General features: G+C 41.2%; 5 protein-coding genes across 7 annotated transcripts; 2 read left to right on the top strand and 3 right to left on the bottom strand.

Annotated features, from left to right (window-relative positions):
• Positions 1 to 349: 349 nt before the first annotated feature.
• Positions 350 to 5311, bottom strand: phgdh (phosphoglycerate dehydrogenase). The gene is made up of 12 exons (XM_083681810.1): positions 5093 to 5311; positions 4233 to 4384; positions 4016 to 4081; positions 3815 to 3869; positions 3542 to 3640; positions 3325 to 3457; positions 3084 to 3232; positions 2745 to 2897; positions 2196 to 2334; positions 1705 to 1832; positions 1163 to 1388; positions 350 to 737 (listed from the first exon to the last, which is right to left on the bottom strand). The coding sequence occupies exons 1-12, from the start codon at positions 5228 to 5230 to the stop codon at positions 583 to 585; spliced, it is 1593 nt and encodes a 530-aa protein (XP_083537936.1). The 5' UTR covers positions 5231 to 5311; the 3' UTR covers positions 350 to 582.
• A 972-nt stretch (positions 5312 to 6283) lies between these two features.
• On the top strand, positions 6284 to 9368 carry cfap210 (cilia and flagella associated protein 210; the record flags this gene model as incomplete). Its single annotated transcript, XM_083681809.1, has 9 exons — positions 6284 to 6476; positions 6651 to 6859; positions 7048 to 7221; positions 7383 to 7588; positions 7688 to 7844; positions 7955 to 8094; positions 8425 to 8617; positions 8728 to 8892; positions 9015 to 9368. Exons 1-9 carry the CDS (start codon positions 6425 to 6427, stop codon positions 9366 to 9368), a joined length of 1650 nt encoding a protein of 549 aa, XP_083537935.1. The 5' UTR covers positions 6284 to 6424.
• Positions 9369 to 10011: 643 nt separating this feature from the next.
• ppig (peptidylprolyl isomerase G (cyclophilin G)) lies at positions 10012 to 15294 on the bottom strand. Of its 2 annotated transcripts, none has more exons than XM_083681805.1 (13): positions 15180 to 15294; positions 14682 to 14757; positions 14505 to 14579; positions 14263 to 14370; positions 14127 to 14171; positions 13953 to 14040; positions 13785 to 13814; positions 13439 to 13578; positions 13075 to 13264; positions 12809 to 12991; positions 12547 to 12628; positions 12295 to 12437; positions 10012 to 12054 (listed from the first exon to the last, which is right to left on the bottom strand). In XM_083681805.1, exons 2-13 carry the CDS (start codon positions 14740 to 14742, stop codon positions 10992 to 10994), a joined length of 2208 nt encoding a protein of 735 aa, XP_083537931.1. In that variant the 5' UTR covers positions 14743 to 14757; positions 15180 to 15294; the 3' UTR covers positions 10012 to 10991. The 2 variants fall into 2 exon arrangements, with proteins under 2 accessions (XP_083537931.1, XP_083537932.1); XM_083681806.1 differs by having other exon boundaries at positions 15169 to 15279.
• A 536-nt stretch (positions 15295 to 15830) lies between these two features.
• Positions 15831 to 20967, top strand: fastkd1 (FAST kinase domains 1). 2 transcript variants are annotated; one of them, XM_083681803.1, is made up of 15 exons: positions 15831 to 16019; positions 16341 to 16868; positions 16963 to 17031; positions 17148 to 17273; positions 17387 to 17785; positions 17890 to 18000; positions 18088 to 18219; positions 18317 to 18803; positions 18934 to 19048; positions 19136 to 19264; positions 19469 to 19600; positions 19727 to 19837; positions 20166 to 20310; positions 20442 to 20556; positions 20632 to 20967. In XM_083681803.1, exons 2-15 carry the CDS (start codon positions 16531 to 16533, stop codon positions 20722 to 20724), a joined length of 2502 nt encoding a protein of 833 aa, XP_083537929.1. In that variant the 5' UTR covers positions 15831 to 16019; positions 16341 to 16530; the 3' UTR covers positions 20725 to 20967. The 2 variants fall into 2 exon arrangements, with proteins under 2 accessions (XP_083537929.1, XP_083537930.1); XM_083681804.1 differs by lacking the exon at positions 15831 to 16019 and adding an exon at positions 16097 to 16218.
• A 121-nt stretch (positions 20968 to 21088) lies between these two features.
• Positions 21089 to 24155, bottom strand: klhl41a (kelch-like family member 41a). The gene is made up of 6 exons (XM_083681807.1): positions 22997 to 24155; positions 22666 to 22823; positions 22446 to 22553; positions 22049 to 22234; positions 21617 to 21763; positions 21089 to 21416 (listed from the first exon to the last, which is right to left on the bottom strand). The coding sequence occupies exons 1-6, from the start codon at positions 24089 to 24091 to the stop codon at positions 21305 to 21307; spliced, it is 1806 nt and encodes a 601-aa protein (XP_083537933.1). The 5' UTR covers positions 24092 to 24155; the 3' UTR covers positions 21089 to 21304.
• Positions 24156 to 25052: the final 897 nt, after the last annotated feature.

The following is a 25052-nucleotide window of genomic DNA, read 5'->3' as shown; positions in this document are numbered from 1 at the left end:
GATGGTGGCGTTTGAGGCTTCAATGTTGAGAACAAAATATACAAATGTGCATACATTTTTGCACAAGTCACAACATGACTCAAACAGAGCAACGGCTAAGGACATTTAGGGGGCATGAATCATCTCTATTGCACCGTAGGGACTATTGAAACCAGAAATACGCCTAATACATGTAGTAACCATAGAAACCAAGGGGGCACAAATCCATAAAAACGTGCCCTGGCTACAGGACTTAGTTTTTGTTTACTCTCCTTCTGTGGTGTTCATATTGAGAAAATGTATAAAAACGAGTTGACAAGCGGAAATAACTGAACAAAAAAGAGAATAGGCCAAAAAGAACATTACCATAAACATGACAGATGAGTTTTATTAAAACTAGACACATAGCCAGCATTTCTACAATTTCAAAAGGTGCATTTAGTAACAAAATGTTAAATACAAACACAAATACCCTTCTACATTTTGTAAACTGCAATTATTGAAATGCTAAAAGCCAAGAGGAACCACTAAAATCTTGAGTGGTTAGATTTTGGAATGCTCTACTGGTCCCTTGCCATTGTAACAGTGCTCTCTCACTCCCACTTACACAGTGATCTGTGCCACTTCTTTAGCCAAAGGCTTCAGGGCACCAAGGTCCCCCAGAAGAGAGGATAACCCCACACAATACCACTGGTCCCCAGTCCGATCTGCAGGGGCACTGAACGACTCCATGTCCACTCCCGCCGTGGCCAGCAAACCTGGTGGGGAATGAGAGAGAGAGAGAGAGAGAGAGAGAGAGAGAGAGAGAGACGTTCAAGGTAAAGGAAGACTCAGTCATGCTGGCCATCTGATATTTACAAGCTTTGCCGTATGTACATGTGAAGTTGGTAATGAAAGACAAACATTATCAGTGAAAACAATCAAGTTTAATTAAAATAATCTCAAGGGAAAAATCATTCAAGTGTGGCTACAAGTCTAACAAGAGGCAGCAAAAAAGTAACAGTTCAACAGAACAGGTGATACCGTGATATCCCAAAACAAAAAAAGGTTGTGCACAATCTGCATTACTTTACATTGTTGGATTGTACCCCTTGAATAACCGGGTAAAGCACGCTCCCCTGTGATCTCTATTTGACAGAAGTCGATAGTTACGGTTATAAAACGTGAAAAAGAGCTCTCTCACCAGTCACAGAGGGCAGGAGCTGAGGAGCAGCCGCAGCCTTGAAGAAGAGTAGGCTGCCAGAGAGAGAGACAGGCTGTCTGAACACACTGCTGTTGAGCTCCAGCAGGACGGGTGCTCCTCCCTGGACTGAACCAATGGCTTTGTAGCTGGAGCCATTGACAGAGATCTCCACCTCACAGGCTCCAAAGGTCTGCCCAGCACTTGCTTCACTGTGGTTTCTGGTTACCTAGAGTTTAAATACAAAGCCAGCCATCTCTGATAAGATTGTTGTTTTCTTTTATATAAGTCATTCATGTTATAAAACAGGGTTAGTGTCAATTCCATCAATTCAGAAAGTAAATTGAAACTCCAATTCAACACTGTTGAGGTGTTTAAGTGTTGACAATTGAAACATACACTTCGATAATCATTTTTGAATTCATTGTAATATCATTGAAAAATATTTGGCAATCAATCATCTAATTGTAATTCAATTCACTTCCTGAATTGACAGAATTGAAATCAAATCTTTAACCAAATGTCCATGGGACAATTATGTTTACCGTGATTCCAGACTCCTTGGCCAGGGTCAAGGCATTGACCAGGTTGGGGCAACTCCTGGACCCATCAGTGAGTAGTCCAACCATTACTGCTGAAGTCATATAACCAGAGGAACCATTCAAGCAGTCTCCTGGATGGCGACAAAAAGGGCAAGTAATTTAATTGACTGAAAAAAAAAACATTCCACAATGCCTTATACTGTTCTCCTGCATTCATAGCTGACATAATTATACCACCAGAGGGAGACAAACCAAAGAGCACATGACTTGTCTTCACATGCCTTCAGCTTAAACCTGTGAGACCACATGACATTCTTTTGTCTCCTATACTTCATGATCACTGATCAGATCACTGATACACAGGTTATGGGCAACGTGCCAAATATTTTCATCCATCGAACCCTTCCTGATCTGCAGTCACAGAAAAAATTAGACTAGACAAGTAAGTAATTGAAGGGCATTAGGACAAAAATATTGCCAGGCACTACTTTTACCATGGGTTATGATTCGGACTTGGCTGAAGGGTTGTTTAGAGGTATTGCACGACTGCAGCATGGCTCCTATGGCCTCCCCAAGTTTGATCCACTGATGAGACTCAGGGGCGAATGTGCTTGCCAAAACCTGGGCATTCACCTGCATTCACACAAAATCAAATTAAAACAAATGTGGTTACTACCAAAAGACTTACTGCATCATTTTTGCTCATGTTTTTTTTGGTAATTTCACTGTTCAGTCTCCCTACCCTACTGGATCTAATCACATTCAAGTTAAAAACAGCACAATTTAATTGTCAAGTATGTCTCAAAGATATAGAAACATTCTTACAAACAAAACGTTATGTTTAGATTCCTATGAGAACAACCTTGGGGATTACATGTTATGATACAAAAATGACAAACAAGTTGAATTTAGAAACTGTTTCAGGTCTGTGAACCCTAGTGAATACACAATTAAAGCAGGAGCCAATTACAATCGCATTACAAATCAGTTGGCACACACAATTGGCTGGACTGAGACAGTTGTACAACGAAAGAATAACTCACTGCTCCAACCAGGCCCTTGCCCTGCACCATGTCCACAATCTGCAGGGCAATGTCCTGCCCACAGCGGGCCTGTGCCTCCTTGGTGCTGGCTCCCAGATGAGGGCAGCTGATCACATTGGGATGGTTCACCAGGGAACGGTTCTTTGGGGGTTCCTGTGACAGAAAATAAACAGTTCTTAAGAGGGGAAATTTATTTCAAAAACATTTCCATATACCATACATTAGCCTACTGCATACATTATAAGTGCTCTGATATTGGCATTAATTGCTCCAAAGAGGATTTATAAAGCCTCCAAGGGGATAAACTGTATAAAGTTATTCAAGTGGGTATGTTCTTGCCTCAACAAAGACATCGAGGCCTGCCCCTCCGCACTGCCCAGACTCCAAAGCTCTGAGGAGAGCATCCTCATCGATGATGCCCCCACGTGCACAGTTCACAACCTTCACACCTTTCTTACACTTTGCAAATGAGGCATCATTCAGTAGTCCTGAGAGGAAGAAGAACAGTTCACTATGGTGGGAAATGTTTGTTTTATGTTGATCATTAAAACTTTCAGCACTCCGGGACTATTAAACTCACCAGTTGTAGAAGGCATGAGGGGAGTGTGGACAGTGATGTAATCACACTGGGGCCACAGCTGCTCCAGAGACATCTGCTCCACCCCCCAGGTGGCAGTCACCTCAGGTGGGGTGATTGGATCATAGCCAATGGTCTGTCAAAGGCAAATCATTTCAATACTTAATCTAAAAGCTATTGTATCATGCATCTTATTTGAAACTCAGGATTATAAACAGACCTTCATGCCAAACGACTGCATTCTGGAGGCAACTTCCTTTCCAATTCTTCCAAGTCCAACTATTCCAAGTATTTTGCCGTACTGCTCTGCACCCATGAACTGCAAAATCATTAACAAAACTTTGACCCGGGACCTTTAACATCCTGAGACTCATCATCAAAACTGATTAGTGATGATTGGATGAACAATGGGGCAGACCAAGCGGCATAAATTCCTTTGTGTGTCAAAATCATGCATGAACACATTAGGCAAACCAAAAACCACTTGATTTACCTTTTTACGATCCCAGTTCCCTGCTTTCATGGACATGGCTGCTTGTGGCACATGTCTAAAAATGGAATGATTTTATGTAACTAACTTTTCACTAAAAGGGTGATGAGACTGAAAAATGTGTGTTGGCAGCATTAAACACTGTTTGAAAACTGAATGCCACATCAGCCAATCAAAGCAAGGCCATCTGCTGAAATCTCTTACCTTGAGAGGCTCATCAACAGGGTACATGTCAACTCTGCAGCGCTGATGGTGTTGCCACTCGGTGTGCTAAAAGAGCAAATCTTTACATTAACTGGCTCATATTTAGGGGGAAGTAAGAAGTAATTTGATGTCGACTACAGATGGTGCTCTCATTTCAAAAAGTTGGACAAAGCATGCTAGACTATATGTGGTTTCCAGAAGACACTTGCAAACTTACTTCATGACAATTATGCCCTTTTTGGTGGCAGCATCCACATCCACATTGTCAACACCAGTCCCAGCTCTTCCAATGATTTTGAGGTTACCAGCAGCATTGATGACATCAGCCGTGACCTTGGTTGCTGATCGAACAACCAGGCCATCATAGTTCTGGTGGTAAATTTAACATAATATGATCAGTTGGATAGACACAGTAAGAAACAGTCATGTACATGGGGGTAGTTCGGAGAGATCAGAAAACATGTTATGGTTTCCATTAGTGCACTAGTCAAACATTTTCAAGCTATTCATTTGGGCAACACTGTGTCATACAAAACTTGAGGCCATTCAGGCCAAATATCACATCAGCCATGTCCTCATGTGATCAATGGCAATTAGGTACGTAATGCCTTCAGTTGCAAAGGTTGGAAGAATATCTAGCTGACCAAGGGATCCTAGTGCATGGACAGTGGATGACGTGTTGTGGATGAAAGAGTGCAGAAGGCCAACTGATGGGGAGCTCAGCCAACCTCGTTTGCAGTTGCATCAGATTTCAGAAGGCGGTACTAGCGACCGAATGCGGAGATGAACGCACACGCAAGACCTTGCATGTTCTATCTATTAAACTGAAACTTTTACAAATTATCTAGTTGTCGTCTGTAGCAGTAGGAAACATAACACTCAATTCACGTTATAGTTTGATCACGCCAATGGCAATCACTATACATTCCCTTCGAAAAAAAAGTCTCATACAAATGTTTAGAAAAATACTTACGTTATTTTAGAGGGGTATGAGCAGCATTCGAAAACTGTCACTGCTTTTCTCAATCTGACGGATATACACAGAAGTAATTGCAATAAGAAAAGATGCAACAATACCTTTATCTCCGCAATCAAGTCATCTTTACTCATGTTTTGCTTCTCCGTAACTTCGATGCCATTTTCCTGCAGGATCTTCTTGCAACAAGGATCAACACTTTCACTGATTAAAATACGTTTGATGGATATCGGGGCCATTTTGCTGTTCTCTCAACAGTTGGAGGACAATTTCACAGATGAATAGGTGATCCCTTACGTAAACTGATGGACACACTGAAACTTCTCAACCCAGTTGGTTTTGAATGAAAATCGTGGTTAAGGACTGCCCCTTCAATAGTAAACCCGCCTCTTCTCATCTCCTGTTTTCAGAAGATGAAAAAAAAAATGGAAGACCTGGAAACACACCCAACTTGTCTAACCAGAAAAAACATTTGGCAATACATTGTCTGTTGTCTCATACTGTATAGATGTTTTAAAATAACCACTCAGGAAATTCAGAAAAAATATTTTATTTTGTTTCCCCATTGGTCACTGCAATTTAGACTTTACCATTATGGGGGGTACGTTTTAATTTTTTATCAGTTCAAAGCAATATTCAGTTTCCTTCAGAGTCAAGTTTCATTCAGAGTCAAGTAACCTTCTAAGATTGGCCTGTCTTAATACAACAGACACTGCTAAGCACCTGATTCAATTAGACCTACCCCATGACATGCCTTTTTCTGTTCATTACTCGTGAAATAAAGCTGTAGTGTGAAACTCCTCCGCCTTTACAAATAAAGTTGCCTACTATGCAATTAGTTGATCTGTATGTGTATTTCATATTAGAATCCATTTCAAGATTGATTGTGCCAAGAGTTGAAATCCTAACTGACAAATGTATTGTTAGGGACAGAGCAATTAAAGATACCATAGTGTACAGATATAATACAACAATTAGTCAAATGTAAACGAATGATTGACCCAATTGCCCTATTTTATTAATGAGGAACATTTTGCGAAATCTGTAGTTTACTATCAAACTTCAGACATATAGTTCAGAGCCTCGCTGTGCGGTCTGAGTCATTGGTTTGAGTACAATGAACTGCTTTTACTAATGAATTACGAATAAATGGCGCCATCTGTTGGTAGACAGTGGCGTGTTACGTTCTAATTACTGGCACAATGTAATAATCGGTTCTATGACGTTCAGAGTTCTGATTGGCAAGGTGTTGCTAGGATACATTGCAACAAATGTGTCGATCGTAACTTTTCTGAAAACATTCCATCAAAGCCGACTTTACACAACGTTGCAAACTAGCTTGATGCCACACAAAAACTGCCATGCAACTTTTGGAGTTCTCTGAATACTGTTGTTAACTGGATAAGATTGAAACCAATATAAATTCAACTTAAATGGCAACGTCGGTTGTACAGTATGGTCGACGGAGTGGGTCCAGCAAAAAAGGTAAGCTAAAGATATGACAACTTGGCATAGGCCTCTACCTTGACATTGCGTTCAGACACAGGATTGCATAGTTACTGACTTATATGCGTGTTTGATTTGACATACAAATGGAAAAGAAAAACTATACCTTGTCCTGTACCATTGTATCTTTATCTTATTTGATAATCCAATCAGTGCACGAAGTTGAGGAAAAAAGCGAAACGATGCAACCACCGGATCTTCGGCAAGTCACTGTCTTGCCTAAAGGTGAATGGCTACGAATTCAAGGTAGTTTAAACCAGGTGAATAAATATAACGAAAGTCTAAAGGAAGCATCCAAGCAACGAGAGACTATGCACCTGCGTTCCAAGGACGTGGTGAAATTCTGGTCTAACACTATAGCTGTAAGTAGTAGTCTATCTTGTTTGTTTGTTTTCTTTGTTTGTGACTGATGTCATTGTATTTGAGGGTTACTTATCATAACCAATGCATCACTATTATACATTACCATTATGTTCATGTGTCCAGAACACATGTCCTACAACAAAAATCCTGGTGTAAAATGTATTGTAATGTGCCATTCATTTCACAGGGGCAAAGACAAAAGAAACTTGAGGCAAAGAAGATTCGTGAGGAAATTGAAGAAGAGGAGAAAAAACGGATAGACATTGAGGAGGCCAAATATCAGGAACAAAAAAGAAAAGAGGCTATAGAAAAGGCCAAGACTCAGCAGTACTACCAGACTGATCGTGTGAAAGGATTCCATGTTTGTATTCCTTATTGTGTTAAAACAATAGCTGTCTTCTACAAATATATTCGTCCACTTTTTAATTGTGACTCAGATAAAGATACAGTTGTTATCCTTTACTCATTCTAAATGTGCAGCTCCCAGTTGATGAAATAAATGCAATATTGTAAATTTTTCAGAGTGCACTCTTGCTGACCGAGGTACTGAAAGAGAGGGAGGCTCAGATTGAACTGAAGCACAGAAAGCAGAATACCTCCAACGATGTGGACAAGGAAATCATGGCTATGATGAAGCGCAGAGAGGACGAGGCCTTGCAGCTCGAGCAGCAGAAAGTGTTGCAAAGGAAGCTTGATAGTCAGGCCATAGCAGAATACTTGAAAGAGCAGTAAGTCTCAGTAATACATTAAAAAAAAAAAAGGCAGCATAATTATCAAATTTAACAAGATATCACACATGAATCCTCTTTTGAATTCTCCTCTATTAGGGAAAAGGAGCATGAGATGGCTAGAGAATGGGAGAAACTGGAAGACAAAAAAGATGGAGAGGAAATTCAGCAACTTAAAGAGCTCTATCAGTGGGAGCAAGGCATGCTGGAACAAAAGAGCAAAGAGGAGAAAAGAAACATCATGAAAGCTCACATGGTAAAGAATGGATGTAATCACTGTTTAGATTTCTCACTCACTGGAGCAATACTAGACAACCACTTACAGTTAAAGCGTGTGCATTAAAGAGTCATGCATTTGAATTTCAGGAGCATCTCTCGAACAGAGACATCATTAGGGCAATTGAGGCACAAAAGCAGGAGGTGGAGGAGGAGCGCAGGAGGCTTTTTGCATCCGCCAAAGATAAAATGATAAAGTTACGGAAAAACAAAGAGGCAGAGATGTTCAGGTAAGTTCCAATCAAAGTCTCATGTAAAAGGAACACTAATAGCATTAATTTGAGAATCCATATGCAATTTTGACCTGAGTAGAAAGGAAAGAGTAGAGGAAACACATTTTTTATGACACAATATTATCAAAACGGCACAAATGGGGGCGCTTAATGGCATAGCAAACAAATGCGCATACCGACCCTCGACGCGTTCGATTCCGACCCTCGACGCGTCTTGCATGTCATCCCTCCTCTCTCCCATCTCTTCTGTGTCTATCCCAATAAAGCAGAAATGCCCTAAAAACATATTTAAAACAAATAAATTGACATGTCTTTCTCCCTCTTTAGAGAGGTCCAAATGCAAAGGGAGAGGATCATGGAGAGACTGGCAGCTCAGCAGCAGGAGTATATTGACAACGAGGAAGAGCTCATCGCCAAGGCTATCGCTCAACGAGATGCCAAACTGGCACAGCAACAGAATGAGAAAGAAGAGAAAAAAGTGGCTATGCTGAACTCCATTGCCTCCCACAGAGAAGCCATGGTATACCAAGACCAAGAGGAAGGGGGGGGGGGAGCAACTAAACATTTTAAAGTGATATGAATTTATGAATGTTTATTTATCATAATTGCACCAGCTTTTTTTTATTTCAGAGGCAAGAACAGGAGCTGAGGGAAAGGGAAGACCAGCAGAAAGCCCTTGACATGCTGTATGCCAAGAAAGAGGCTGACAGAATATTTCTTGAAAAACAACAACTGAAGGCGCAAAAAGTCAAAGAGGATGGAAGAACTTTACAAGGCGTCTATGTCCATCAAATGGTAAGCTTGGCTTTGGTTATTTTTTTTTACTATGCCCTTTCTTCATTTTGTCTTTGAAACCAGCATTACACATTTGATGCAGCAACAAGATTTCATTTAACAATTTAAACCTTTGCATTTAGGCTGAAAAACGTGCAAAGGACCAACACATAAAGAAAGGACAACGGAACTTCGAGGCCAAAAATGCAGAGCTTATTTCTGATGAGGAGAAGCAGTTTCAACAGTATGCAATGCATGTGATTGATACAGCCGCAGAGGCCAAGAGAAATACTCACCCACTCCGCAAAGCCGCCAGGGAGGGTATCGGAGGGGGGCTTGGACCCATTTTTGGAGGAGTGAGACCAAGTTACTTGGTTCAGGATGACACTGGTGTCCAGATGCCCAATTACGTCTGTAGTAGAACTCAGGACATTAAAGAGCTGAATGAGACAACTGATATTCAGCAATCCAAGAAAAGACTTGGATTCACCTGGTAAAGATATGTGAAAAAGATCAAACAGTGTCAGTTAATTTAAGCTAATTACTTCATATTATAGCGTTGACTGAAGAATAGTTGCAAAACAATAAACTAATTAAATTCATGATCATTTTGACATTTACAGTATATTTTAACACCATTATTGTTGTCATGGTTGCAAATTAAAATATGTCACTGGGTAGGAAAATGTGTCACTTTCAATATACAGTGAGATGATTGTGGTCTATTTCAGCACTCAAATATCTCATTATTAAATAATGAAAAGTAGAACTAGTGATAGTCGATGTGTTTAACACTCCTTTGTTCATCTTCATATGGTATATTGTAGTAACCAATTAAATGTAAAACTAGTGTAAAATTTACATACTTTATGGATAATTCCATACATTTGTGACTTGTGAATCACTTCAAATGTGATTCCTATTTCCATGCATAACTGAATATGAAAATGTGGTGGCCTGGGGTGGTCCAATGGTCTAGCACCATGGCCTACAGTGCACACATACAGTATGCCCACGTCAGCATGAGTTCAAATCCGGCCCATGCGCTGCTGACATATCCTCTCCTCCTGTCTTTCTTCACTATCTTTAGTCAATAAAATGGTAACTGTATTTTACTGAAAAGAGACATTACAGGCAATATTGAATTGAAGATGTTTATTTTACAAAGCAAGTGGTTTACATTTATAGTTCAAAGGAAAGTCAAGCCCAGGAATTGAATACCCAGTGTGGACTAACATGGAAGAACTTTACAGCAATGTATTTATTTGCACATTACTCCAGAGAGGGATACAATTTTACAAACAACAAAGAAATCAGAATCTACTCAACGCTAATCCAAATATACACTGCTGCCATTTCTAATTTGGGACTGAAGTGAAATTTCCAGGAACATTTAAATCAATAAATAAGTTATCAACTGGTGGTTTGTCCGTCTCTTACCTAGTGTCGGCTCTTTTCAGATCTATAAGTCCTGACACTTTCAAAGAAAGTAAGTAAGATGATTTTTTTAGAAACAAACCCATTTCATATGTTGCACTTACAATATTCTGTCAAAAAAGCTATATTCATTTCAAAACATGACTATAGGGAATTCAAATGTATAAATGTTTATAACAACTGTATGATTACAGTGACTTTAATCATGTATCCATGTAATCATACTCAGTCACAGATTAAACCCAGGGATAACATCACATCAACTCATCCCTTCCATTAGAATTATCACACTGGAATCACATATGCCTCCTGAAGTGAGACACTTCAGCAAAAGGGAAAAATAAAACAAAATAAAACATTTGTCTTCAGGAAATGTTCCTACAGCAACCCATTTTCCTATTCCACTGACCAATAATGCACATGGCATACATAACCTGTAAATGAGTGACAGTACAAAATAAAAATGTTTTTTTTTGTTTTTGTTTAAAAAAAAAAAAAACAAACATAAAAATGGCTCTCTTCAGCTGTCAAATCGTATGAAATGTTAATTTGTGTGAATATTCTTGATTTGAACCCATTTGGAAGTCAATTGGTATTGTCTGAGAGAAAAACATCATACCTTTTTATGCATCAGGGTTGTCAACTGTTCGATTTGAGGATGGAGTAAATGGACATTTATTTGACTAATAACTGTCATCAGAACTGGAGCTGGCGCTGTACTTATGTTTTTTACCGTGGTCTTTGCTTGAGTTTTGATTCCGCTCTGGGCTTTTCATGGCATCTTTGGGCTTATGAGTGGACTCCTTCTCTCGGCTATCCTCCCTTCTACTCTTGGAGCAGGGGCTTTTTCTGCCCTTGTCCTTCCCTTTGCCCTCCCCATCACTCTCAGAGCTGCTGCTGTGTCTGCTCTTGGACCTCCTCTTTCGGTGACCATCTTCACTGTCTTTGTTCTTCCTCTGGTGGGATGAACTGTCTTTGCTATGGTCTCTGTTGTTGCTCTTACTCCTAGACCGCCTACCTCTACGCAAATCTCTGGTCTTATTCCTGTCTGGACTCCTGGTCCTGTCCCTGCTCTTGGACCTGCCTCTCCTTTTGTCCTCCCTCTCTCTATGGCGCTGTCTTTCATGGCTCTTACTGCGCTCTCTACCCCTCTCTCTGTCCCGTCCTTGCTCCCTGTCTCGTGACGAGGCACGTCTCCCCCTATCCCTGCTCCTGCTGTTAGATCTATGCCTGTCCTTTGCAGAGCTCCTCTCCTTGCTTCGAGACTTTGTCCTGAGCTTCTCACCGTTTCTTCCCTTCGTCTCCTCCCTCTGCTTATTCTCAGCCTCAGAATGCTTAGTTCCCTCTTTACTCTTATCGCGTTCCTGACTTGTAGACTCTGCAGCCTTTTCTTTTTCTTTTTCTTTGTTAAGGTTTCGGTCTTTGCTTCTTGAGCGACCCTTTCTGCTATCACCTTTGTTGTGTTTATTATCCTTTTCTTGGCTTTTGGACCTTGCTCTTTTCTCTCTGCTCTTGCTGCGGCTTGGAGATTTGGCTTTCTTCTTCGACTTGTGTTTGTTGTGCTTCTCTTCATTTTTCAAAGTGTCCTTTTCTTTGCTTTTGGATCGATGGGAGCGACTTTTCTTGTCTTTCTCCCTGTGCTTGTTGGCGTTTTCAGAAACATTTTCATTCTTGTTTTCTGAAATCTTCCTCTCTCTTCCTCTGGGAGCTTTAGCACTTTCATTCTTACCTTCGTTCATGTCACCCCTACAACACCAATACAGAAAAGGTCAGCCAATCAACTAACAGTGAAATCTACATCTAGGCTCTCTCACAAAGAACTGGCTCCTAAACTGATCCATGAGGGCAATGAGAGAAATATGGCAATACTTGAGCCAGATTATTGGATACAGATTATTGGATACATAGCAGCCTCCCAGTTCAATAGTCTATACAGTACCAGCTACGAATATTCCGAAAATCTAAAACGGTTGGAGGGCCTCTTACTTGTCACCCTTGATCCAACGATCTCCACTGGGTGCTCTCATTCTTTGAGCACGCTGCATCTCCTGACGCCAGTGTGGAGGAGTCTCACTGCGCCTGAAGCGGTCCCTTGATCTTGACCTGGAGCGTGACGGAGTTCGATACCGCTGCAAGAGAGAGAGAGAGAGAGATTCAGTTAACTCACCCACTAAACACTTGTTTTACAAGCACACAAGTGTTGAAACTCTGTACAATCAATTATTCCAGTGTGCTCACTCTTGGGCCTCTGCCTTTGATCTTCCTGCCAGATCTTGTCATCTGAAGTCTCCTCTGGTATGCTGACAGAGAATTAAATGTGCTGCAACAAACAAGCGGAAAGGTTTAAATAGACGACGTCATTTGTGAAGGCATGGCACAAACTGTAGGACCATTGTGGCAAACTGTTAAATGCTTCAAGGTTAAATGCTTCTCTAGGCATTGTGCTGAGCTGCACAGAATCAGTGTATTTTAAACATGCACAATGTGTTCATGTACTCACCTCTCCCTGGGCTTCTCTCTCTTTTTCTCCCTCTCCTTTCCAGCCTCTTCCTTCTGCTGCTGCACCTGCTGAGGACTTCTCCTCATAAGGAACCTGTTCTCTGGAATAGCGGGGATTTCCTCTGGTCTTACTGTAGACATAGCCTGCTCTTCATCTTTCACATCAGCACTTTCGGCCTCAGACCTACAGCCATAACAAACTACAGTTAAAACCAGCTTCACTGCTGTTGTGACAGAACATGTGCAACCTGTGATTTCATTACAAACCCTTTCTTGTCTTTCTTTTTCTCTTTCTTCTCCTTCTTCTTGGACTCTTTCTTCTGCCTCTTTTTCCGTTTCTTGGATTCTTTATCAGAATCCTCAGAATCAGAAGAGGAGTCAGAGGAACTGTCAGATTCACTTGAGCTATCGCTGTCACTGGAGGCCAACTTGAGTCTTTTCTTCTGGTCTTTTTTTGCTGTGAAAAATACATAATTAATTGAACAAGCTAATTGCTTAAGTTAAAAATTCAAAAACAATGATCCTGACAAGACAGTCATATCTCCCTTACCTGAAGCAATAAAGAATCTGAAATATTTTCTAAGGTATTTCTATTTAATGTCAACATTCCAAACTACAGACATACACCTACCTTTCGATTTTTGAATGAGTTCTCCACAGTTCAAAACTTTCACTTCAGAGTATGGTTTACTGCTGGGGTCTGCCTTTTGACTCTCCATTGTCTGAACGACTTCTTGGCCGGATATCACTTGACCAAAAACAACATGGACACTAGAACAAAACCAGAGGTTAATGAGCGTTGACAGATGACAAACCGAAGAGAACTTGAAAACTAACTTGCCAACGTGTGTCTAAAACTGGTAATGACAATTATTCTTGTACTTCCGAAAATACTACGATTCCAAGTGAAAATACTTTTCAATAAAGATACAACTTGTCAAACAATGTTGCTGTTCTTGTCCTAATATTACACTTACCCATCCAGGTGTGGCGTTGGCTTTGTTGTTCTGAAGACCATAGAAAACATTGGAAGAGAATATGACTAAAAAGGGACAAATACATGTTCTAACTCTCAAAATATCAAACCAAGAATGACGTATCATATCATTATGCGCTGAGAAAAACAAAATCATTGACACACTTACATAAAAAACTGTGATCCATTGGTATCTTTGCCCCTATTTGCCATTGACAGGAGGTACGCCTTGTTATGTTTGACAGAGAAGCTTTCATCTGGGGTAGACATGCAGACAGAATGTTTGTTACTCTGTGAGACTGGCATTGATCAGAATATGCAACAGAATTGTCAGCCTACCTACCTTCAAAGAATCCTCCATATATAGACTCGCCTCCTCTTCCATTGCCTGATTTACCAAAAGCATATTGTTATTAGATCAGACAATGCAAGTTTTAGTACAAGTTTGACTGTCTGTGAAATCCAACAATGGTTTATACCTTCACTGAAGTCTCCTCCTTGAATCATGAAGTCCTTCACAATTCGGTGGAAAAGGCATCCTTTGTAATACAGAGGTTTTTGTGTGCCTTTTCCAATTCCTTTCTCGCCTACAAAAGAAGCAATGTTGTTAGTCAAAGTAGAATGACTGAGTGCACATTGACAACATCTATGAATACAAGGTACCGTTTCAATGAATCACACTTAGTGAGTAATGAATTAACTGCACACTTGTAAGAGTTACCTGTGCAGAGGCATCGGAAGTTCTCGCACGTTTTGGGGCAGACATCAGAAAACAATTCAACCACAACTCTACCAACTGCAAAATAATATGGGCGTTAGTGTCTGTATCCTTAAAGGCAAGAGACAAGATAAATTAGATGATTGATAAATGATTAGATGAAAAGCTGTGCCCTCTCACCAAGCACGTTACTGATGCCAATATCAAAGAAGCAGCGTGGACGTTGAACCTTAATTCCCATGGTAAACCTCCGTAGCTGAAACACGACAACATTTTTTTAACAACATTATAACACCCACCAATCAAACATGTTAAGTAAGCTAGCTAATAAGGTGGAATATTGGTCTGTATTGAGATGTAGCTAGCTAGCTAGCTAGCTAGTAGGCTATATTTACAAACAAACGTTACTACTACCTATCAAGCTCATGTAAAACATGTTTAGCTATATTTCTGAGTTATTTTACAGCGTTCAACAAGTTGTAAAACCATCCTGCTACCTAATAATAGCTACCTAGCCACTTTACTTTCCGGATTGTGGCCTGCAGCTTGCAGGCTAATAGCTAGCTAGCCAGCTTACGCGACTCATTCAGCTGTGTTCCTCTCGATCCGCAAACTGAATTCAACACACATTACAATAGATTTTACATTTAACACTTGAGCTACCTACATTCACTTTACCTCCGTTGGTCCACTGAGGCCAATCTCTCACGGTAGTTTTTCAAAACAAGATGAACCCGAGTTTTCATTCAGAGCTTCCCCCCACAATGTTTTCAGAAGATGGCGCGATGGGAAACGTCAATGCATTTCGGAAGATGCGCTGCGCTCGCCAGAAGCGCGCAGAAGCCTGGCGAGTTTTTCACACGTGCAGACAGTCCAGACAATCCACTCTCTAATTCGAGCCCTCTGAACTGAAATACATAGTTACACAAATTGCTCACATTGAAAATATGAAACAATTTCATAAGAGCAAATAACTGTTATCACACATGCTGTACAATTCGGAAAGGGGGATTGTTGTACTAGGACAAAATTATAGTATTGTACGGCTTGATCATGGATTACGGTAGGTACCGTTTTCTGAGGAGGTACGGTAGCTTTGATGCAAGGGAGTGGACTTAATTTAATGTTACAAAAACGAAGAAAATTAAAATATTAGACTGTATATTTGTCATTAATAGAACGCATGCCTTTGATATCATTATGCTGAATTCTGGAGGACTCACATATTTGAGTTCATCCACCTTTCTTTGCTTCTTAGTATTGACCTGTAACTTGCGCAAGAAGTCCGCAAAATGTTGACCGTTCCTCAATGACGTTTGATTACAACTACAAGCTGTCATGTAGCTAGGGAAGTCAGACACACTGCTAACTACTTAAACCTGAATTAATTTGTTCGCTCATCGTTATTTCTTACGAGATAAAACTGCATGAAACAGACTACGCCGGTCAACACTTAGACTGCAAGAAATGTGTTGGATTAGCCTGTCTTTGCATTTGGCAGTGCCAATTGTCCCCCATGTGAGTAGCTTGCTAGGTCGGACATGCTGCCCAGGCTTGAAAGTCATGTCCAACATCTTCTGTTGCTGTCTGCAATTCTATAATAGAGATTAGCGTACTGCTTGCCATGTGCAGAAGCTACAATATATTGTTTTGTAGTATTCATAAGGAATGTATCACTGAACCGCTATTATTTTTAATTTGTGAAACAGTTAGTAAGGTAACGTTGTGCAACATTTTACCCAACAGTTTTTTAATTATTAATTTTATGTGAGTAGAGAACTGTCTGTAGGAATGATGATCCATGCAACATTTTGACAATTTCCTGCTCTCTTGCTTCAGATGTTTCACTTAAAGGGCACCTAGCTGAAAGAGCACCTATCGAGAAAGCTGTTTCCCTGTGGATTCTAAACTTATAGCTGTCGACCAGATCTTTCAGCAGTCTCACCCTGAAAATGTGGACTTGATCTTTCAGCAGTCCCACTCTGAAAATGTGGACCTCAATTCACACATAAACTAGGCCAGACCTTCCATGGCAATGTTTAGGCTTCGGGCTTTGAGCTACTGCCTGCGTAGGTCTCTGCATGGAGGGGGGAACCGGGACCAGGTTCTAGAGCAGCTCCGCATCTGCTCTGGTGAGGACCAAGTGTTTGAGTTGGTGGGCAAGAACAAGGCTAAACTGACAGTGAGCCATGTGGGCGTTGCCATGGACACACTCTGGCAGTGCCAAAAGGAGAAGCCACAGATGCTGAGGACAGTCGAGTTTATGAAGAGCCACCCACAGTTCCTAACTCTCAGAGTCCTGGCTGAAAATAAGATTGCACTCATGGATGATGTGATGTTGGTGGACATGCTCTACAATGTTCTCAGGTACAAAGAAAACATTTGTGTGGATTAGGGATTACATACTTTTGGAATGTTTATTTATGTGTGTATATACACCTTGTATTTTATACTTTTAAAGGCTCAATGTGGAACCACATGACTCTCTGGTTCAGCACTTGGTCTCAGAGGCTTGGCTCAGATTAGACAGGTAAGTCATTTCACTTTTCAGTGCTAAATAGGCATATTGCACACTGCTGAATAATGTAATTACATTGGGGTGTTACATTGGAACTGGTGCACAGATGTGGATTCTCTGTTCTGCAGATTTCCAATGCAGTCACTCTCCAAGTTTGCTATCTGCCTGAGTGATCAGTCCCTGCAAAACAGTCCTTTGATGGGTCAGATCACTGACATATTGAGTCAGAAACTCTCCTCTATTGATGATGCCAGGTATGCAAAAACAATTAGTAAACTTCAGAGCCCATAACTCTTTAAATCCTACCTCTAACCTTTGGTAGTACTTCTTCCGTTTTCTAACTTCTGGTCTTGTGTGTGTTCTGCAGGATCCTGACTACGCTGATGATCAGTGTGTCACCTTTTGTTTCTACTCATCTGCGGGATGCACTGATTGACAGGGCCAATAATATCCTGGACACCATGGACCCCTCCCATTACAACAACCCCAGGAGGATGGTGCAGTTCCTGCGTAACATCAAGTATTGCTACCGGCCCCTGCTGGACAAGTGTAACCAAATTCTCTTGAGCAATGTCCCCCACATGAATGCAGAGAACATTAGCATGATCATGGGGCTGTACCAGTCACTGCAGTTCAACAACTGTGACTTCCGTCTTGCTGCTAAACAGAGGCTAATGGAACTTGTAGACTCAAGCACTGACCCGGTCTCCTTCACCAAGCTTTTTGTCGCACTTGGTCCTATGGCAGGGCAGGAGACCAGAGAAAGGTACATTAATTAGAAAAGCTGAGATCCTAAACTCATTCTGGTGCATTTGCATACATTTCCTGGATTAACAACACATTGGATTGTAACAGCCACTTGTTTTTCAGGCTGAAGAGCACAGCACTGATACTGGCAGATGAGTTCAATGCCCAGCAGGCCCTGGCAGTTGCTGAGGCACTGGAGGAGATTCAGTGTAGGAACCTTAATTTGATCCACAAGTAAGTTCCTTTCGCTGTTACACGGCAATGTGTTTGGGATGCATATACAGGTATGCCATGGAACTTAGTCTGGTTATCTGTTTACAGGATTGCATCAATAGTCCACAAGAACCTGCATGTCTACAAGCCAATGGAGGTGGCCAGGATTACTCAAGCCCTGATTCTGCTGCACTACCAGAGCCCAGAGCTCTTCACTAAACTAAGGAACATTCTAGTTCAGTGAGTGGTCATTCTATTAATTTCTGCCCTCTAATGTCCTTCTCTTACACAATGGCCTTTCACAGCATTTAAGTAAACTAATACACATTTCTCACAGCTTCTTGCAGAATAGTATCTTCCCATATGAGGTGACCATGCTGACTCGAGTCCTGTCCATGCTGCCTTATCCTCGACTCGATGAAGGGGTGCTTTCACGTGTAGAAGCAGTGGTGCCCCAGTGTAATCTGAATGACCTCAACACCTTTGCAATGGCCTTTGCTAAGTGGGTGCGCAATGACCCTGCCTACAGACACAACACGCCCAGCAAGTATGTGCACTTGCTCCAGACACTGAACCGCTGTGGACATGAGCGGTTGCAGAAGGCTGAGCGTTTGGACCTGGTGCTGGAGGAGCTCAAGTACATGTCAGGGGAGTGGTTTGAGGAGATGCTGCTGAAGGAGACCATGGAAACGCTCCAGAGGATGGTGGACCAGATCACCTGGAACAACGTGCCTGAGATGGCCCTCTTCCTGACGAAGACAAATCACCTCTGCACCCCTTTAATGGCCCAAATCGCTAGCGTGGCCATTAAGGACATCAACAAGGTACTTTGAAAGACAACACATTGTAAACTTTTTATTTCACATTAGGAAAAACTGTCTGTCTGTTGGGTCTGTCTAAACATTGAGTCTGATTGTAAATTGACACCTAATTGTCCTTTTTTCTGTCTCAAAGATTCACTATTCAGCAACTTACGCCACCTTGCTGCCATTTTCTGTGTTGAATTATGATTCACCAAGGGTAGACGAGCTGTTTGACATATGCATTCAGCATTTCATGCCTCATATCAGTAAGTAACAATGTATGCCGTTGTATTTTGCATTTAGAACTCATCAAAATGGCCTGGACTAAAAAGTGGACCTTATTGTTCTTCTAGGTTTGTTTGACCCCCATCTGCTAGTTCTTCTTGCCTATAGCCTGGCAGTAGCAGACTGCTTCCCAGAGGACCTAGTCCAAAAAATCTTCAATGTGGATTTCCTCGGCAAGCTGGATGCCCAGTTAGAAAGTATGTTTCTGAGTTGAAATGAAATGATGTGAGAAATGTATGAATGGAGTCATCATTCTATCTCCACATTTTAAAATGGCACATTTTACTAAACAACTCAAAAGAAATGCAAAATCAAATTGAGTATGATTTAGTAGTATAAAAAGGCCAATACTATCAGATAAGACTGATGCCATAGGTGCTAACCTCACTTTTACCTGACAGCCCTACCAGACGCCCTCAATATGCGGGTCCGCCTGCGCCTCATGGAGCTGAATCGGGCTGTGTGTCTGGAGTGCCCAGAGTTCCAGGTGCCCTGGTTCCATGAACGCTACTGCCAACAGCTGCAAAAGAAAGGTAGGGGTACTTCCTTAAGTAGAGCCAAAATACTTTCTGGATGTGTACAGAATTGAATGATTATGGCTTCATGTGTATGTCATTACTACACATTTTGAGGGTTGAGTTTCTTGTTTACTTTTTCAGGTAATGGTTCCAGTCCTCTCCAACAGCAAATCCACAGAATGCTTGGGGAGGTTCTTGGAGGGATTAATTGTGCCAGAGTGGCAGTGCTCACCCCTTATTTCTACACAGTCGGTGGGTAACAATGAATTCAAACTGTCTATTAGTTGTGGAGACTTTAATAGTTGCCTAGCCCCCAGATGATTTGACAAAGGCATTCACAGTACCCATTAAGTAATCCTGAATGTGTAATCTAGCACTGTTTGTGAATTAAAGGGATAGTTCACTATTTTACAATTTATAGTCAGATGGTTCCTTACCTTGGAAGTAGTCAATGGGCCAGGAGAAAATGTAATCTATGGATCTCTCTGACTTGGTTGAAAGTTACTTTCAGGTGATTTGGCCACACATTTTTAACAGTGTTGAAGGTAAGGTAAAAACTATCCTTTCCTTGTCTCCACAGACTTTGAATGTGTTTTGGACAGACACCACAAGCCAGTGGCTTACAGTGAGCAGAGCCAGCTGCAGATCTCTGACGATGGGAAGGTCCGGTGGGGGTCGGACTCACGAGTGAAGGAGAGGAGTGAACTCCCACCAGAAGCACAACGGTAGAAGCCTTAACATTTGACAATGGTAGAATAGTAGATTGGAAATACTTTTTTCTATCAATGTTTCTAAATTTGTTTATTATCTTGGGTCAACACTTGGGGGATTTCACTTTTCTTTTTCACTTTCTCAGTGTTGCTGTGGACTTCTTGGATTCCAAAACCTTTTGCAAAAACTCTCGTCACATGAAAGGTGAAGCCATGATGAGAAAGAGACACCTTGAAATTCTGGGATATCATGTTGTCCAGGTATGTGTGAACATTATCCTCTGTCCTCATAATGTATACAATTGTCTCTGATTAATGGCAATGTTATCTGAACAGATCCCTCATTTTGAATGGAATTCTATGGAGCTCTCCACGCAAAATGCTTGGAAGGAATACCTAAGGAAGAAGATATTTACAGAGCTACCCTGAAGGACCTAGACATTTAAATTATGATGAGTAATGTTGATGTATCACTGGTAAATCCTGAGAGGATGTCTGTCTATCTTTGGCAGTTTCACTGACCATAGATATCATGTCAGATGTCAAGTGCTCCTTATTGCCTCCTCAGCCTAGAGTGGCTATAGAGCTACCTCACACTGCCTGCCAAGAAATGACTGTATCATGCTTTTTATATCAAGTGTTACATTTGTTATCCAATAATAAAGGTTTGTAATAAAATGTGATTTGTGTAATAACATGTAATGGGAAGATGTTTTACCCATCCAGTGGATCATCTGACCTACAGGTGGGTGAAGTAAATTAAGAAGGAAGACATGTAAGCATGTATTGGGGCAGACACCCACACTTAAGAAATGTTTACTTTACGAAGACTTGCAAAAAAATACAACATTACAGTATACAACACAATACTATTGATGTTTGTGTGTAAAAATCACCAAGGTGGATGTCACACAAAGTAGTAAAACCATTTTTGCAGTAAACTTCTAGCCTACATCTTGTGAGTATAGACTATGTCCTAGGCTGTGAGTTTACAGTGTGTGTTCACACTTCACAATTTAGGCATCTTGGCTGGATTGAGGCGGATGGACACACAGGAAGCTCCTGCAGCATAGCGCATCTCTCTCAGCATCCCTGTCCACTCTTTCTTATCCTCTTCATACCTATGGCAGGAGAAAAGATGAGAGAGTTTGAAAGAATTCACTGATTCTCATTGTCAAAGACATGCACAGAGGAGTAGATGGCATTGGCTCTTTAGTACATAAGGAATGATCAATTTATCAAGAGTGTAATACACTTCAAGTTGGTAGTCTAAAAGGGATTATATTTGATGATTAGCTATCATGCTGATGATGAGACTTACTGCCAGATGTCAGTGACTTCTGAAGGAGCACACTCTTTGTCCTCCAACTCCACAATGGCGAAGCCTCCAACTGAGTACAGCACCCCTCCACAGCTAACCAGGTTGACTGAGCTCCTCTCCTGGGGGAAGTCTGTGAAAGGAGCCCACCTGGAACAACAGATTGTTTGACAGTAAGATTGAATCAAAATCAATCTCCTGACTGCTTTAGCCCTAATGCATATCACATGAATACAGTTGCCCATTTAACAGACAGCTGGTATTTCATTGAATAAGTGACAGTGCAATTTAATTTGCACCATGAAATGTAAAATGTCTAATGCTAGATGAGATCTTTGTCATACTATAATTAATGAGCAATTGGGGTGAGGGTTAGTAAAACATTATGTCCAAATTGACAAGTGTATTGACAAGTAATGAGGAATTGCAACATACTTGTTGGTTCCAAAGTCATATGCTTCAGATGCAGCTGTGAGACCGTCTTCATTGGCTCCCCCAACCACCAAAATCTTCCCATTGTGAATGACTGCCCCAAACATGGATCTTGCCGTGTTCATAGAAGCCACCTCCTTCCACTCTGATTTCTTGTGGTTGTACGTAAACATCTTGTTGATGGCTTTGCTTTTATAAAGACAAGGATAGGTTCACATGGAAAATCACATTTAGAAACAGGGATATCACATCTTTCATAAAAGGATCATAACAAACTCATCACACCTTTTCAGTTTAACTGATCATGCCTACACCAACATACTGTATACCAGTAATACAATTAGTAGGATGTCTTATAATAATAATAAAAAGACCAGTACTGTATAAGAAGCAGCCTTACTTGTCATCTGTCTTGCCTCCAATACAATACACCAACCCATTTTGAGAGACAACACTATGACCGTGGATTCTCAGAGGCAGCTTTTTGGTCTCATTCCACTTCAACTTCCTCGTGGACAGAGGATAAGGGGAAAACATTATCCATACATTCCTTATTTAGCCTAATTTAGGGACATTTGGTAAGAGATCTTATTAAACTCATCCAGGTGGTTGATACTTACTCAACATCATAGTACATTACAGAGTCAACAGACACATTAGACTGTAGGTCTTTGCCAGCGACAGCAAAAATGAGATTGTCACATTCTCCCATACTGAATAGACATCTGGGAGAAGGCATAGGAGGGAGAGCTATCCAATCAGCAGCAAGACTGTCCAACTGAAAAAAAGATCTTGATGTTACACATTAAGAAAACATCAGATTATTTTCAATTGTTTATGATTTTACAATAGGGAATACCCTCTGCTTATTCTATGTGTAGTGTGGCTGACACTTTGTAATGGGGGTCAATATCCTTAGATAGGAAGCGCAAAATTAAGACGTATTATCACCTGATAGAAGTAGCATTGTAATGGTGCGTCTTTGTCCTCTTCATCAACAAACAATCCTCCCAGGACATAAAGATTATTCTTCATTGATGTCAGGCTGACATGGTTGCGTGGTATTTGCTCAGCCATTGCAGCAAGAAAGCATTCATTCTCAATGCCATCATAAGCCACAGCAGCTGTGTCGTTGAGCATCAAAAGGACATCCCTGGCATACATACCATGTCTTTTGTTATCATTCAGGTAACGAGGCAAGCTATCTTTTCCGTCTTCTCCATTGGCCACCTCTTCCCCTGCTTTCTTCTCAGGAAGTTTCCCAGCTAAAGCATCCTTGATGACTTTGATTTTTTTTACGAGCTCAGGGTCACACTTGATGATGTCATCCTTTTCCACTTTCTCCTTGAAGTACTTCTCTGGGAGTAAACGGAAACGGATGCAGTCAAAGGCCTCACCGAGGGTCTTAACACGGTTCTCCTTGTCTTTCCTGATCCAATTCATCATGGTTTCAAACACTACCTCCTCCTTTTCTACATTTAGAGAGTCCCCTCCTATGATGGCAAAAAGTTCATGGGAAGCAAGCTGTAAGAAGTCCTCCTCCTTGGCCAGGGTTTCAAAGCGGTCTGCAATGTAATCTCGAGCTGCCCCTGCCAGTCGGGGGCAGTTGAGCACCAGTGCCAGTCTGAAGATAGCCAGGCAGTTGGTCAGGGACAGTTTCTTCTGGAGAAAATTCACACACACAGTGAACACTGAGGGGATCTGGAAGCGGCTGGCCACAGCAAAGATATCCTGCACATTGTCATCTGTGATGTCAATCTCTGCTGAATACAAGTAATTCACAATCATCTCCATGATTGTGGGGTCCAAATCCTCCAGAGTAACCTCCTTGTCACTGTCCATTTCTTTTCCATCTCCTGAGAAGCATAGCTCTCGGAAATAAGGACTACAAGCAGCCAAAATTAGTTTATGGCAGGGCAAGTTTCTATCTCCCACTTTGAGAACACAGTCGATAAACTTGTTCTCATTCAGAAGCTCTTTCAGGCCATCCTGCAGCAGTGTGCTCTGAAACAGGCGAAGATCTTCCTTCATGCCTTTTGGGTCCATGCTGAACGAAACGTGACTTTGAGCAAGGGACGTGGAGGATGTTGTTCTCGGCACACTGTCCTGGCTGGGCTGGAAAAGACTGAACACTATAGCACGCCAGACCTGAACCCCCTTCAATATAACCATGACCCTCTAAATATAGCCACCGACCCCATCCAGGAGGAATTCAGGGTGGCCAAATCGGAAAAGTCTACATCACACAGCTGTCAAAGAGTGAAAGAAACAACTGTGGACCCTTGTCACAGAGGTAGTTAGGTATTTATAGTTATTACAATGTTATATGACCACACAGAAATAACATTTGTGACAGTGTGACTCAAGTCAGAGTAGGGCCTACTGTTACTTGAGATGGATCCCTTGAGTGATGTTTATAGTAGTGATACATGCTGAATGGACATGCAATCAGTCATTCTCATACATATTTCTAGTTATACTCTGAAGAAATACATCACTTTCACATAGGAGTTTTTCAGTTTGAATTTACTTTTATATTATTGTTGTATTAGATAAGTGACACAATTGTGAGTAGGGTAAGAGCATACTACAGTATGTGAGGAAGTGTGTGAGGTGAACTTCATGAGAGGTACTGAGGTTGTCACACCGTTATTGGTAGAGATGACTATGAACTTTTGTTAGTCATGAAAATCTGCCATGGTGATTCACTTGGGAGCTGATCCCATCAACATGTTTTATATTTAAATTTGAGTATATTTCCAAGGGACTGACCTTCCTCGTAGGCAGGGTACTGAGCAGCAGCTGTCACAACAGGTGACAGTCTGTCCTCTTCAACCGTATACTTGAGCTCCTCTGACACATTTGTAAATAGCCTGCAGATCATTGTTCACAGAACAAATGACTCAGTTTCCCCCCACATGCCACAGGATTATGCTTTCAACTCATTTCAAAAATTCATTTTAGACATGTTCACAGATAAAAAAAGGTCAGTAAATATATCTAAATA

Source organism: Argentina silus (assembly GCF_951799395.1).
Source record: "Argentina silus genome assembly, chromosome: 12".
Taxonomy (NCBI): Eukaryota; Metazoa; Chordata; class Actinopteri; order Argentiniformes; family Argentinidae; genus Argentina; species Argentina silus.
The sequence above is the reverse complement of the archived record's forward strand: the minus strand, read 5'-3'. Positions and strand labels throughout refer to the sequence as shown.